Below are 16366 nucleotides of genomic sequence, written 5' to 3' on the forward strand. Positions count from 1 at the left end.
GGGGGGGGGGGTGGGGGGGGGGGGGGGTGGGGGGGGGGGGGGGTGGGGGGGGGGGGGGGTGGGGGGGGGGGGGGGTGGGGGGGGGGGGGGGTGGGGGGGGGGGGGGGTGGGGGGGGGGGGGGGTGGGGGGGGGGGGGGGAGGGGGGGGGGGGGGGTAGAAGGGGGGGGGGGGGGGGGGGGGGGGGGGGGGGGGGGGGGGGGGGGGGAGGGGCGGGGTGGGGGGGGGGGGGGGGGGGGGGATGGGGGGGGGTGGGGGGGGGGGGGGGTGGGGACGGGGGGGGGGGGGGGGCGGGACCCTGCCAGCACCATGCTGGCAGGGGATGATGGGAACTGTAGTCCATAACATCTGGAGGGGCGTGATTCTGACACCTATGCTGTAAACATATTCTGCCCAGTAAACGTCGTGATGTGACATCAGTTCAGTTTTATTACGGCCATTAGGCCAGCAAAAAAGAGCAGAGAAGAACAAGAAAAAGGAGGAACAACAAACAAAAGAACAATCGAATTTGCACTGAAATCCACGAAACAGAAATCCACACAAAAAATATCATCAGCTTGTAGCATTCTTACGGTCACCCTCATGTGGTCTGGCTCTTGGTCCCAACATGGTTCTTCTCTTACTATATGCCAGCATACAAAATTTAGCTACCTGCTGAGATATAAGAGAAACTCGGTCTTCCAGCAAAATTCTCACAAGAACTGAGTCGGAATTAACTCTAGTTAAATTTCTGTACTGGATAAACAATGGATGAATTAACGCCTCCCTTTCCCCTTTATGGAGTTCACAATGCAATAAAATATGTAATACAGAGTCCACTTCCCCTGAGTTACAAACACATAGTCTCCTATGTCGTGGGATTTTTTGAAATCTGCCCATTAGATTGGCTGATGGAAAAGCGTCAAAACGGGCCCTTGAAAAGGCCCAGCGGCATTTCGTAGATGTTATATTGGACAGGTAAGGGGCAGCCGAGATACCTGTCCAAGATTTTAATGGTTTATATAACGCCGGTAACAAGGAGAAATCTGTTTGCATTTCAATATCATTGAGCCGTTGATAGACCAAGGCTGTTGCTCTGCAATGATCCAGTTCCAATAATTGTACAGGATCCAAACCACACTGTGTAAGTTTAAGTGTTATTTTTTCTAGCCAGCTTGGATATGGTGTTGCTGCCAGAAGCAAAGGCAATAAACCCATGGGATGGGAGAGGACTTTAAGCCAGTATTTGATAATAAGCCTCCAAAAGGTTGTCTCAACTTTAACCAACCCTGCTTCTTGTCTTAAAACTACATTAGCTGTACATTTAGGAGTGTTAAAAAGAGCTCTGAGGAATGTGGATAGGACTCTCTCTAATAGAGTGAAATCCGAAATTATTGCCAATGGGGCTCCATAGGTGAGTTGTGCCAGGGATTTAGCTTCAAATAATCTAATTGCCGCTGGAATAAATCCACCCCCTTGTGATCGAAAATATCTTAGGATTGCCTGTGAGCTCCTTTGTGCTGTGTGTATGGCTGTTTGTATATGGGCTGAGGGTTTTCCGTTGTACTGGAAAACCACACCTAGGTATTTGAAACACTTTATTTGTTCAATCTGATGACCTAACAACTGCCATTTCAGTTTCTTAAATTTGGCATTAAAATGCACTATCTTGGTCTTTGTGGATGTGACATCACCCCATTGATCAGTAACGACTCGTGCTTGCATAGGGTACTTTTTATCTTTAAGCTGATGTATACGAATTTGCATTTCCCCCCCTGCTGCTCCCACCCACGCAGGCAGATTTTATCACTGGTTTAACATGATAGTTGGGAGCAACTGAGCTATAGTTTTAAAAAACCAGAGTGTAGTCACATAATGTCAACAAGAGACACCTAATAAATAAGAAGATATTAACAATTATTTCCCAGTTACTACCAGGATGAATCCAGTAATAAAATACATAATTTATGAGGAATAAAAAAAATATTAACAGCGGCTACCTCATGATTTACCACGGAGGAAAAAGTCAATCATAGCTTTCATACAGAGGAAGGTAGAAGAAGATTGAGGCTATTTGACCACAAGAATATTACAAAATTGCCAGTGATCAATACAATACAAAACACACGAGGTTTGGATGGCCCTGCAGCCGCAAATCTAGTTTTATCTGCCAACTCTCATCCCGGCCGCTAAACCCTTTCAGCGTTGACAGGGCAGTGCTCTTGTAAAAACTTGCCATGCCCAATTTTAATTGCAGAAAGGATGGCATTCGGGCTATTGCAGAATGTCAGCTTGAATGATCATAAAAACGCTCTTCGGCACAGAGTCTACCTGGTTCTCACTGTTCTGTTAGCAAAAACAGCTCTATCTGCCTGGGGGTGTTCTGAGTTCCTTCTCTCCCCTCTCTTTTTTTTTAACCCCACAGTAGCAGAGATCAAACAGAAAGCTCTACAGAGGTACAATCAAGTCCGGGTAAGTTTTCCTCAGGGAGTCTTCACTCCTCTTTCCCCTTGGCACTAAAACCCACCACCCAGGCTCAAGAATCAGCCACAGCTATTCAGTTAGAGAAGCCTGGTCCAATTTTGTATTCTAACCGCATTACCCCATACGTCCCTACTCGGCCTCTGCGCTCAGCAGAGGCCAATCTGCTGGTGGTCCCCGGCCCCTCAATGATGCGGCTGGCCTCCACACGGGCCAGGACTTTTACAGCACTGGCCCCGGCCTGGTGGAACACCCTTCCTCCAACTGTCTGGGCCCTGCGGGACCTCGGTGAGTTCCGCAGGGCCTGTAAGACCGTGTTGTTCCACCGGGCCTTTGGAGTGCCCAGCCGCTGATGTGGTGCCCCCTCACTGCTCTTGCCCTGGCACTGTTACATCAGAGCCCCCTCATATTGAGGGGCCTGCCATCCCCCTCTTTGCGGTAGGTTTTAATTGGGGTTTTGGACGCCTCTTGTTTATTTATTGATTGTTATCCGCTGTTTTATATGAATTTTAAGATGTTTTATTGGTGGTTAATAGGATGGAGCCTATGTATTGTATGATTTGCTCCTGTTTATTGTTTTGAACTATGTTGTTCACCGCCCAGAGCCCTATGGGGATCGGGCGGTATAGAAATTGAAGATATAAATAAAATAAATAAATAAAATAAATAATTTCCAGGCCTTAGATCAGTGGTGGCAAACCTATGGGACGGGTGCCAGAGGTGGCACTCAGAGCCCTCTCTGTGGGCACATGCACACAGAGCTTGTCATGTGGGGAGGGGCTTGCTTCTGAGTAAACCCTCCTAGGGTCGTGATTCACCCGTTCGATGCATTGCACGGTTGCTTCAAAGCAAAGCCACCGACTATCACCAAGCTTCCTCCCGAGTAACGCGTGCCTCGGAGCCAACCGTTTTCCCTAAACTAAAACCTCAGTATTCAGGTTAAATTCAGTGGTGGGATCCAAAAATTTTAGTAACAGGTTCCCTCACCAGCCTCACCTCAGCAAAGGGGGCAGAGGCGTACCTAGGCAAACCTGAGCCCTGGGCAAAACCTGAGTTGGATGCCCCCCCCCCCCCGGGCAGCCACCCCCCCACGACCCCACAAAAATTTTTTACACCAGGTCATTTCTAAATCATCATCACATTATAGAAAATGCCCCAACTCACAAATCTGAACACAGCAATGGTGAAACACACAGGTTCTTTGACAGAGACTGGTGAGATAAAAGGTACGAAAGGCTGAGTATCAATGAATTGCAGTACCTGGAAGGGATTAAACCAGTTCAGGGAGTTACATTATTAGTCGCAATTGCCATATGGGACCTTCACGTTCAAAGGCAGGATACCTCTCGGGGAGGCGAGGGCGTGGAGACGGGAAAGCGGACCCAATTAGTCACTCCCTCTCAGCACACACAAATAATTAGTAACCCACTCTCGGGAACTGGTGAGAACCCGTTGGATCCCACCTCTGGTTAAATTGCCATATTGGCGCTTTGTCATAAATAAGTGGGTTTTGGGTTGCAGTTTGGGCACTCGGTCTCGAAAAGGTTTGCCATCACTGCCTTAGATGATTGACGGGGATACATAGGAGCTAGAAAAAAGGATCTGTTCTCTGTTCCCCTTCTTGGGTAAGCCTTGTGGGGTAACTGGTTGGTCACTGTATGAAATTAACTGCCACACTCAGCACCTCATTTTGATGTGGTTCACATCGCAGAAGCAGGAAAGGGATTTGGGCGTCTTAGTTGATAGTTCCATGGGAATGTCAATTCAATGCATGGCAGCTGTGAAAAAGGCAAACTCTATGCTGGGGATCATTAGGAAAGGAATTGATAATAAAACTACAAAGATTGTCATGCCCTTATATAAAGCAGTGGTGCGACCGCACTTGGAGTACTGTGTTCAGTTCTGGTCACCACATCTCAAAAAGAATATTAAAGAGATAGAAAAAGTGCAGAGAAGGGCAACGAGGATGATTGAAGGATTGGAGCACCTTCCTTATGAGGAGAGGCTGCAGTGTTTGGGACTCTTTAGTTTGGAGAGGAGACGTCTGAGGGGGGATATGATTGAAGTCTATAAAATTATGCATGGGGTAGAAAATGTTGACAGAGAGAAATTTTTCTCTCTTTCTCACAATACTAGAACCAGGGGGCATCCATTAAAAATGCTGGGGGGAAGAATTAGGACTAATAAAAGGAAACATTTCTTAACGCAACGTGTGATTGGTGTTTGGAATATTCTAGCCCAGGAGGTGGTGATGGCCACTAACCTGGATAGCTTTAAAAGGGGCTTGGACAGATTTATGGAGGAGAAGTCAATCTCTGGCTACCAATCTTGATCCTCCTTGATCTGAGATTGCAAATGCCTTAACAGTCCAGGTGCTCAGGAGCAGCAGCAGCAGCAGAAGGCCCTTGCTTTCACCTCCTGCAGGTGAGCTCCCAAAGGCACCTGGTGGGCCACTGCGAGTAGCAGAGAGCTGGACTAGATGGACTCTGGTCTGATCCAGCTGGCTTGTTCTTATGTTCTTATGTTCTTAAGCATCTCCCCTGGTAATTCTGTTGGTATTTAATGTGCTGGAGGAATCTTTTCTGCTTCTGTACCTGAATCGCCTGACCTTTGTGACTGAGGTTGGTTCTTCGTCTCTGTCCTCAGGGCCAAGGGCCGGAAAGGCTGGTCTCAGGTTCAGACGACTTCACACTGTTTCTCTGGACCCCTGCAGAGGACAAGAAAGCTCTGCAAAGGATGACGGGGCATCAGGCACTGATCAACCAGGTCCTCTTCTCACCGGACACCCGCGTCATCGCCAGCGCCTCCTTCGACAAGTCCGTCAAGTTGTGGGACGGGAGGACTGGAAAGTAATTGGAAGCCTAAGTGAATCTCCAGTGAGAAATGTGGATCCCTGTAGCTTTAGGAGCAGCAGTGGCGTAGGAGGTTAAGAGCTCGTGTATCTAATCTGGAGGAACCAGGTTTGATTCTCGGCTTTGCCGCCTGAGCTGTGGAGGCTTATCTGGGGAATTCAGATTAGCCTGTACACTCCCACACACGCCAGCTGGGTGACCTTGGGCTAGTCACAGCTTTTCGGAACTCTCTCAGCCCCACCCACCTCACAGGCTGTTTGTTGTGAGGGGGGAAGGGCAAGGAGATTGTAAGCCCCTTTGAGTCTCCTACAGGAGAGAAAAGGGGGATATAAATCCATACTACTACTACTACTACTCTTCTCCTCCTCCTCCTCCTCCTCCTCCTCCTCTTCAAAACAAGTTTCAAGACCTCATGAGAGAGGCTGAAAGCTGAAAATGAGCACGCCTTTACGCGTGGTGTGGTCAGGCCGGGGAGGTGGGCTTTAGCCAGTTAATGCTTGTGGGTCCTGTCTGATTTCACCAGCTGTCTGATTCCAGAATTCCCTTCAGGTTCCTCACCTCCCTGCGAGGGCACGTCTCTGCCGTGTACCAGATTGCCTGGTCAGCTGACAGCCGCCTCTTGGTCAGCGGGAGCAGCGACAGCACCCTGAAGGTGTGGGACGCCAAGACCCGGAAACTGAGCGTCGATCTTCCCGGCCACGCGGATGAGGTAAGGGGTCGGCAGTTAGGTGAGGCGTCCCCCACCTCGCCTCACCACGTCTCACTACTGCCCATCCTCTGGGACTGGCAAAATAGGGAGTGTTTTCCTCCCAAGAACCTGCGGCTGCTGCCCCTGAGGAGAAGTGGTCCGTTTGAGAGGCAGACTGCGTATAGGGTGGGTGGCAAGATGTTATTTAGCTTCTTTGGAGACTGTCGAGCAGTAATTGTTGCTACATCGCAAGGAACAAGAAATCTAGTAGGGAGCCTGCAGGGTGGAGTGCAGGGGTGTCAAACTCGCGGCTCTCCAGATATGGACTACAGTTCCCATCATCCCCTGCCAGCATCATCCTGGCAGGGGATGATGGGAACTGTAGTCCATAACATCTGGAGGGACGCGAGTTTGACACCTAGTGGTGTAGTGGTTAAGAGCAAGTGGACTCTAACGTGGAGAACTGGGTTTGATTCTCTACTCCTCCATATGAGCGGCGGGCTGTTATCTGGTGAACTGGATTTGTTTCCCTGCTCCTACATATGAAGCCTGCTGAGTGACCGTAGGGCAGGCAAGTCCAGGGGTCTGCAACCTGCTGCTCTCCAGATGCTCATGGACTACAAATCCCATCAGCTGGCAGGGGCTGATGGGATTTGTAGTCCATGAACATCTGGAGAGCTGCAGGTTGCAGACCCTTGGGCCAGTCAGAGTTCTCTCAGAACTCTCTCAGCACCACCTACCTCGCAAGGTGTCTGTTGTGGGGAGAGGAAGGGAAGGGAGTTTCTACGCCGCTCTGAGACTCCTCACAGTTGAGAAAAGTGGGGTATAAATCTAAACTCTTCTTCTCTGAAGTCAAGTTCAAATCCCCATTTAGTTTTCAATTAAATCTAGTTTGCTGCTGTAGTCTAGCCAGCGAAACTTCTTAAAGCCTCTAGGGTGGGGGTTCCTGTGCCCCATGACCAAAGAGAAGTGTAACCTACACTAACATTCAAGCATTGGACACTGGGTGTGGTACTAGTAATAAGTTTATTGTCTTGGCCATAGGCTTTCACAATCTCCTCATACACAAACATAGGCCCCTTCCGCACACGCAAAATAATGCGTTTTCAAACCACTTTCACAACTGTTTGCAAGTGGATTTTGCTATTCCGCACAGCTTCAAAGAGCACTGAAAGCAGTTTGAAAGTGCATTATTCTGCATGTGTGGAATGAGCCATAGTAAATTTAAAACAGACACAAAAAACACCCTGTCAAGGAAGACTCCACAGTCCCCTTCTACTTGAATTGCTTATTGATTCAATACACTCATAGAAACTTCTTCTTTTTTGTAGTTTATTACATATAACAGGCAAGCTTACAAGTTGCTCCTACTTGAATTAACAAAAAGAAAACTTCCAGGAAAAAAAAGCAGAACTGGGCTGGCTTCAGTTAAACCCTCACTCACTAACTGCCCTTCCTGTGTTCTGAGCCACATCCTCCAACTGACACTTTCAGAATGTTCCTGAACTCTTCACATGCCCCTTTTAAAGCTGAAATTTAGGGGCTAAATGTCTCAAAATTTCAGTTAGATCCAATCATATCAGCCACAGGCAATTATATATAATTAGCCACCACCATTACCCTGGCGACTTAGTGCATCAGCAATAATATTGTCCTTACCCTTTACATGTTGAATCTCAAATTCATAATCTTGTAGGGCTAAGGACCACCATCTCAAACCTCTACTGAGCATTGCTGTTTTTCATCTTGCTCAAAAAGGCCAAAGGATTATGGTCAGATCTTACAATAAACTTAGACCCTATTAGGTAAGGATCTTAATTTTTTGATTGCCCCACAAAATGGCGAGAGCCCCATTCCTTCTCGATGGTCAATTATGCACGTTCTCTAGGCAACAGCTTTCTACTAAGGATCACTATTGGATGCATCAATTGGTCTTAGCCTTTCTGAACTAATGTAGCAGCACCTAAACCTCGTTCCGAAGCATCAGTATACACTTCAAATGGTTTGTTGGAAATCAGGAGCAGCTAATACTGGAGCATTTACAGCAGCCCTTTTTACCCCGTCCAAAGCAGTTTGACATCTATAAGCTCCAAACAACTTTAAATGGAGCTCGCTTTTTTACATAGAATCTGTCAATGGTGTAGCTAGTTCACTTAGTTGAGGTATGAACTTTCTATAAAACCCAACTAATCCTAAAAAGGACTGAATATCCTTTTTTTGTGGTTGGAATAGGACAATTCTTGTACTGGCAACCTTAGCTTCAAGAGGCTTAATTTGACCGTTGCCGACACAGTGACCAAGGTATATCACCTCCTTCAATTTCAAATTGACACTTATCAGGTCTCAAAGTTAGCAACCCAGCTTCCTGAACCTTCTGCAAAACCATTCGTGCATTATGTTTCAAATGGGTCTCCCAGGAATCCAGACATGATGGCTATATCATCCCTGATAACCAAAAGGCATAATCTAGCCCAGTAAGAACCTTATCAATCAACCTCTGGAAGGTTTTGGACGCTCCGTTTAACCTTAAAGGGCTTTTCTCTTAAAATTGAAAATGCCCAAGCCAGCATACAAAGGCTGTTGTTTTCTCAGAGGCTTCTTTAGTTAGGGGGAATTGCCAATACCCCTTTGAACAGTCCAAGGTGCTTATAAACTTAGCACTAGCTAATCTTTCCACCAATTCCTCCAAGCGGGGTGTGGGATGAGGATCAAGGATTGTCATTAGATTAACCTTTCACAAAGTCTACACACGGTCTGAATGGGAGGGGTCACCCTCAGACACTTGCTTTTTCTTCACTAATTGCTATATAGGGTGCTCCCCATGCACTGTTACTAGGCTCAATAATATCCCACTTCAACATTTGTTTAATCTCCTTCTCCACAACTTCTTTCATGCGATTGTTAATAGGGTATGGTGTGGTTTTAATGGAGTGCGACTTACTTCCAGTGTCAATGTGAGAATTATGAGGAAATGCGGTGAGTCAGCGGGCTGTTCAGTAAGCTCAACAATTCAAAGTCCTTTAATAGGCTTCTAGCTTGCTTACATTGCCCTTCTGATGAAACCATCTGAAATTCGAACTTTACTCACATCAGAACACTCCTCAAAATTCCATTCCACAAACTCATCTGCGTTAGTGTCAACTTATTGCTGGAAAAGTCGGTACAGATCTCTCACAATATGGTTTTAACCTATTAAGCATGCACAGTTCTCTGCCCATCATCTTCTTGAATTACATATGTTTGTCATTGGGTAAAACCTGTATTATCCACATAGGAGTCCCTTCCAAGCCACATCCAACTTAACAGGCTTATCCGCTGGCTTAGTAATAGGCTTTATTACCCACTACGAAACTCGCGTGAGTCTAGCCTTAACATCAAAGTAGGTCTTTTGCTTTTGCTGAGCCTGCTTCAAATTCGCTGCGGCAGCCGTCCTTACTTCCTGCAGAGTTCTTTTCAGCTTACACAAATACGCATTTACATCCTTGGGACAAGAGTTGTGGGTAAAGCCTTCCCAATTTGCTCTAGCTAAATGCAAAGGATTACTCTGATATCTCTACCAAACAGCCAACTGATTTGGACTACAAATCCTAGGCTTTCTTGGACTGAATCACGAAGAGCAAGCGTCAAATATGGTACAGCTTGATCCCATGAATTAGAATGCTTTGAGTACATAAGACTTCAACAATTGTCCGTAGTTCTGAATGGCCCTCTCCACTAAACCACCATTTTGACTGAGGGTTATCACATACTACAAGAGCATGCTGAACCTCAATAACTCACAGAAAATTTTCATCACCTGTGACATCAAATTAGGGGAATGATCGAGTCATTAGTACTTTCATCACACCATGTCCATGGACCTACCAAATTCCATTAAAGCCTTAGCTACTGACACAGATGTAATGTTTCTCACACAAAAGGCACAAAAAGGAAATCTGGTTGCATGGTCAGCTATATAACTTCCACAATATACTTTATTTTCGAACTACTTTTGGGTAAAGGACCTACAAAATGTCCAAACTGACCCTTGCAAAGGGTTCATCAATTACTGGGTAGGGTCGTAGCTCACACCCTGAGTTCTATCAGTAGCGATGCCCAACCCATTGACATACATCGCATGTCTTGCAAAAATCCTTAACTGCTTTGATCAACCCTGGCCAAAAAAACTGCCTTTGAATTCTTTCCATAGTCCTTCTTATTCCCTAGGTGTCCAGCCAATGGGACACTATGAGACCAGTTCTAAAATTTCTTCCCTGTAGTTTCTTGGAATTACTAACTGTAAGGTTGGTTTTCCCTTCTCAGAAAAGCCCTGCCTCCATTTTTGGCGATACAATAAGCCAGATTTGCCATGGAAATCTCTCAGGATTTTCTTTGGAATGCTTCTCCAGAAACAACCTCTGCCTTTTTCACACTTAACTCTTTTAAAGTAGTACATGATCTTTGTTCAGTTTTTAAACTGCTCAGACCTTTCATGACATGCATTTTCTTTATCCTCAAAATGGAAAGTTTCAACTTCCATAGCTGGACTAGGAGTGCTTAATGATGCTCGCCTTTCTTTCCCTCCAATTGTGACTTAGTTAACTCAGCTTTTGCTGTCAACTCCACTTCCACTTCACTTTTTCTTTTTTGCTCACCTATATTTGACTTAAGTTTTTTTCCAGCTTTACAGGAATCCCTGGTTGGAAAACTTTTTCGTAGCCATCTTCTAATTCCCCCCTTTGAGCCTTCTGTTTCTCTCTTTTCTCAGTGCTTGTTTTAGCCTTTGACCTAGTAACTGGACTGCGTTCATTTGTCTGAATTGGGTACAACACATCTGCTCCAATTATAAAAGGCATATCAGAAACATCGTAATACAATGTGGCTTCTCATATCCTTTTCAATTCTGGGAGTCTGGATATGAATCAGTGCTAAATCTAAGTACATAGGGGGTCCTTCATATGGGGTAACCTGCATCCTTCCCACCAACTGATAACTTATTTTGCTTCCAACAACTTTCTGTTGACAGAACTTATATCTGCCCCTGTATCTACAGAACCTTCCACCCACAACTTCCCCAAGTAACACTTCTCTATAGCCCTGAGGATCTCCAACCCACTGTCTCGTTCCTCAGATATCACACTATTTACATCAACCAGCTGTAACTCTCCCATTCTCACTCTTGGTTCTAGCCTTGTTCAGTGGATTTAACAAGTTCCTCATCACCAGCTTCATATCTCTTAGTTGTCAGCGCAGAGTTTCTCCAGGGACTTAGCAAGAGTTCTTCATCACCCACGGTGCACCGGCTCTTCTCCTTCACTGGAACAAGCCAGAACTACCTGAGTGAATCTCATTAATCTCCTCCCAATCTTCTCATTTTGCACCAAACCCACGATTATTTCAAACATGTTGCACTCTTGTCTCTCCCTTATTGCTAGCACATTGTGATTTGAAGTGACCCCTTTCTCCACACAAAAAAAGCAGATTACATATTCCTTGGTGTATAGATCTCAGCCGGTTTACTGGGCCTTGGAAAGAAGTCCTTTCTCTGAAGCAAACTTTTTTCTCCATCTTTACCCGTAAGCTCAATATTTCCTCGGGTTGGTTTTAAAACAATTCTCTCTTCTCTGATAGCAAAACGTGCGTTGGTTTTCTTTCCTTGCTTTTTTATGGCGGTAACATCTGGTCAATTCGAGTGAAGCAGCCAAGTCCAGATAAATCTAAGTTCTCTTTAGCTTGAACAAGAGCTGGAAGATTTCTTCGGGGAGTGTGTGAAAAAAATTGCTCTCTTGCTTTATCAAGGATTGCACCCAAAGTCTTCTATGACTGAACCTTTGCAGCTCTATACCATTGCTGAACTATAAGTTTCAATCGAGCCATAAAAGCAACATAGCTCTCCTTCCTCTTAGGGAAAGCTCCCCTCAGTTCTTCTCTCTCAACTGGATCTCGGATTTTCCAAATCTGGCTAAGGGGCCTGCCTCTTTAAAATTCTCATAGGTGGCTTCTTCCCCAAGTGTAAGTTCACCTAATAACTTCGAGCTAAATCTCCAGCAACGCCAAGGCCATAACGCCCTCACTTGCTCTCTTCTGGGAACTTCTATTTTCTCTCAAGGCAGCTTCAAACAAAGCTAAAAAACTTTCCACCGACTCACCCCTGCTGATACCTGGGGAACTGTCTCTTCTGCCAAGCTGCAGTCGACTCCCTCTGTCTATCCTGCATCCCAGCAAGTTCATGGTGGTTTCTTTGTGCGTGCATAAACGTTTTGCAGCATCCTCATCCATCCATCAGTGCTGGTTGGTACTGAGGAATCGTCATCGTATCTATACCTATCCCCGTCTGGTTGCATTAACTCTGGGTAGTCCTCTGGGGTGTACTACAGACCTTTCTTTGGTCATTCTCATCCATGTCTCTCAACTCCTTGCCATTCAACAGCTGTCCCGTGGCTCCCAACTCTTGAGCTACCACTCTGCTGCTTGATTCTGGCTCAGCTGAGAAAATTGGTGTGCATATTCTGGGCTCTTCCAGTGTGACCTGCACTTCATTCACCTTTTTAGATCGAGGAGATCACCACTACTGGTTAGTCCATCTGCACATTCAGCTGAAATCTGTGGTTTGTACTAGATTACACTCTTTGCTTGCCAACAAAATGCTCACTGGGTGTATTTCAAAATCCCACAGCTGCCATGTCAAGGGAAGACTCCACAGTCCCCTTCTACTTGAATTGCTTATTGATTCAATACACTCATAGAAACTTCTTCTTTTTTGTAGTTTATTACATATAACGAACTTCTGTAAGTTGCTCTAACGAATTAACAAAAGAAAACTTCAGGAAAAAACGAACTGGGCTTCAGCTTCAGTTAAACCCTCACTCACTAACTGCCCTTCCTGTGTTCTGAGCCACATCCTCCAACTGACACTTTCAGAATGTTCCTGAACTCTTCACACACCCCATATATACCAATGTAGCTAAAATGAACTTAATTAGTGTATTGTTGAAGGCTTTTAGGGCCGGAATCACTGGGGTGCTCTGTGGTTTCCAGGCTGTATGGCCGTGTTCTAGCAGCATTCTCTCCTGACGTTTTGCCTGCATCTGTGGCTGGCATCTTCAGAGGATCAACACCGATCAGAGGATCAACACCGACTTAAAATCTGATCCTCTGAAGATGCCAGCCACAGATGCAGGTGAAACGTCAGGTAAGAATGCTGCTAGAACACGGCCATACAGCCCGGAAACCACACAGCACCCCAACTTAATTAGTGCTAATACACATATCTCTGTCAAATAATAAAACACATCATCATTGCACCATAAGTAGCCTGATTCTTCTTGCGGGATGAGTAAAAAGGGCGACTTGGTTGGAAATTTACGGATCGCTGTCGGATAGTAGACAAATCAGTTTCCCAGTGTAATCAGAATCCCCCGCAACTCGGAGAAGTTATTTAATATATTTGGTCCTTATGTCATCATACTGTGGGTATGGCATTTCCATACTTACTTACTTACTTTATCTATTTATTTATTTATTAATTAATTAATTAATTAATTAATTAATTAATTAATTAATTAAATTTATAGGCCGCCTCATCCCCGAAGGGCTCGAGGCGGCTCACAACATGGCTGTCTCCAACAGCAATTTAATACAGCATAAAAACTGAACCCATTAAAACACAACAGCAGTTAATAACAATAAATAAATTAAAACAACAAAATTTGTGTAAAACATACAAACACAGGCGCCCGATCTAAAAGGCCAACTTGAAAATTTGTCATGGTTTTTTCTAAATTAGGACCGGGCGCCACCATCTTGTACCATTTGTATTATTTTGTATTGGGAAATGGAATGCTGCTATGTATAGGGTTTAAGTCATGAGTTTTAATTTATAGGTATTATTGTATTCTGTGTTCTGTTGTACACCACTCAGAGCCCTCTGGGGGTGGGCGGTTCCTAAATCTAATAATAAATAAAATAATTTTTTAAAAAATACAAGAGCCATTTGACATGTCTGTTGTCAATTGGCAACTAATATTCCATCTTAATGTCTTTCTCCCCTCAGGTGTATGCTGTAGACTGGAGTCCCGACGGCCAGCGGGTAGCAAGCGGAGGCAAAGATAAATGCCTCAGGATGTAAGTTTTTTGGGTTTTTTTAAACATAAATCTTTATTAAATGTTAAGCAATAAATCACAAACCAATTCCAGTACACCAACCACATATATTCCACCCACAAAACTATTATACCCCATCTGAACAACACCAAAACAAGAAAAAGAAGCAAACAAATATATTCAGTATACTTCCTCCTGACCTTACGTTTTCATCTTAAAATAATTGATAACAATCCTCATTCCACAGCCACAGCAAGCCTTTATTGGCATAGACAACAGTACAACAATAATTTAAAAAGGATTAAAAAGCATATACAATACAGGAAATAAATGTTAGGTCGAAGGAAATCTACTGGCGTTTAGTAATTTCCAGGAGAAAGTCTGCCACTATCATACAGAGAGAAGGATCAGGATTGTCCAACACGTAGTGTAATCTAATTAAATCGGGGAGATGGGGTAAATGTAAAGGTGTAAGATTCACATACTTGGATCTGATTTCCTTGAATCTGAGACAGTGTAGTAATTGGTGGGCCAGAGATTCAACTGAGCCATCGTTACATGGGCACAATCTTTTACAATCCTCATTCCTGATTCTTACAATCTTTTCCAGGTGCTCGGGAGCAACAGCCACAGAAGGCCATTGCTTTCACATCCTACATGTGAACTCCCAAAGGCACCTGGTGGGCCACTGCGAGTAGCAGAGAGCTGGACTAGATGGACTCTGGTCTGATCCAGCTGGCTTGTTCTTATGTTCTTATGTTCTTATGTTCTTAATCTTCTAAATTAATATATAAACTATTTCTAACACCTATACATTAAGTATTTAAACATATATAAATTCCTATAACCATTTTTGGGGGCTTAATGTTGTAAATATGTTGGCAAATGCATGAAAGATTTTCTGTGCTTAGTATAACTCACAAGAGGGTTCCAGTCCTTGAGTTTTTTGGTTTTGTGTGGGACTGGGGGACCGAAATACCACAGATGCCTCTAAGGGTCTTTCCATTCTTCCCTTGCCCTTCCTTGGATTTTGGGGTGTGTACAGAGGTGGGATCCAGCAGGTTCTCACAGGTTCCCAAGAGTAGGTTACTAATTATTTGTGGGTGCCGAGAGGGGGTTACTAATTGGTGATTTTGCCACGTGATTTTTGCCATAGTTACACCCCTCCTCTCAGCAGTAGTGCGCAGAACTTGAAGCAGTCTAGCAGGAGGTGCACCGGCGCTATGCAGGTGCCTGGCGCCTCAAGTGCACTCATTATCACTAAGGACCATGCAGCGGCTGAGTCCTTCCCACTACCCTCCCCCGGAATGCCCGGCCACGCCCCCGTTGTGCCCTGCCCAGCCCCATTAGTGCTATGCCACAGTTTGGATCCCACCACCATGGGAATTTTTTGGATCCCATCACTGGGTGTGTATGTGTTGTGGACTGAGCATGTTCCAGTAGAGACAGAATGTCAAGAGCAGGAAGGGGGAAATTAGTCTCTTTAATCCCTTAGAGCAATTGGCCATGCCAGCCGGGGCTGATGGGAATTGTAGTCCGTGAACAGGACACCTCTGCCTAAGAGTTTTTAGAGTCCCAGAGGGGGAGATTTTGGAAGAGGGGTGTTTCCAGATTGCCCTCTCCCTGAATTCCCTGCAGTCATGCAGCTGGTTGGCATTTGTTTTTCAGATTAATAGTTTGCCACAGTATCCAAAAAGAAAAAGGAAGACCCCTCAGAGAGGCTGGTGTTTCTACCTTACAATCGGCAACTGATGTTTTTGGGTTCCGGGAAATTAATAAATCCCATTTGACTATCTCAGTAAAAGGAAGAGGCTGTCCTTTTAACCTGATTGGTCCAAAAGGAATTTTTGTCTCAGTGCCGTATTTGCAATGTCAGAGTTTATGAAATGAAAATCCATCGTTAACACTTTTTCTTTTCTTTACAACAGCTGGAGGAGATAGTTGGGCCAGAAGACAGAAGATGTGATTTGTTTTTTTCGCTCGCCGGACACCCTTCGGGCCTCCCTCCCTCCATTTTCATGAAGAAGGGCCGTTTTTCATTAAAGAGCCCAAGACTCGTTCCTGTATGCAAACCGAGAAGGAATCGCCTATTCTTTTCAACACATGGGAACTGATTTTGGAGGGTGCTTTTTCTAGTCTTGCAGTTTTACATCCAATTACGGAAGCCTCCATGGTGCAGTGGTTAAGAGCAGGTGGATTCTAATCTGGAGAACCGGGTTTGATTCCCCACTCCTCCACCTGAGTGGCAGAGGCTTATCTGGTGAACCAGATGTGCTTCCGCACTGC

General features: G+C 45.1%; 1 protein-coding gene across 1 annotated transcript; it reads left to right on the top strand.

The window, feature by feature from the left end:
- The first annotated feature begins 1693 nt into the window (after positions 1-1693).
- On the top strand, positions 1694-16152 carry LOC125445869 (notchless protein homolog 1-like). Its single transcript, XM_048519288.1, has 5 exons — positions 1694-2449; positions 5105-5307; positions 5860-6019; positions 14031-14101; positions 16009-16152. Exons 1-5 carry the CDS (start codon positions 2240-2242, stop codon positions 16019-16021), a joined length of 657 nt encoding a protein of 218 aa, XP_048375245.1. The 5' UTR covers positions 1694-2239; the 3' UTR covers positions 16022-16152.
- Positions 16153-16366: the final 214 nt, after the last annotated feature.

Source organism: Sphaerodactylus townsendi, linkage group LG16, assembly GCF_021028975.2.
Source record: "Sphaerodactylus townsendi isolate TG3544 linkage group LG16, MPM_Stown_v2.3, whole genome shotgun sequence".
NCBI classification, from domain to species: Eukaryota; Metazoa; Chordata; class Lepidosauria; order Squamata; family Sphaerodactylidae; genus Sphaerodactylus; species Sphaerodactylus townsendi.

What these genes read in the sequence shown, in the direction of transcription:
- LOC125445869 (XM_048519288.1), top strand. Translation starts at nt 2,240, where the DNA reads ATGGCATTCGGGCTATTGCAGAATGTCAGCTTGAATGATCATAAAAAC. An exon ending in TGGGACGGGAGGACTGGAAA is followed by an intron (nt 5,308 to 5,859) that starts GTAATTGGAAGC and finishes AATTCCCTTCAG; the next exon opens with GTTCCTCACCTCCCTGCGAG. An exon ending in TTCCCGGCCACGCGGATGAG is followed by an intron (nt 6,020 to 14,030) that starts GTAAGGGGTCGG and finishes TTCTCCCCTCAG; the next exon opens with GTGTATGCTGTAGACTGGAG.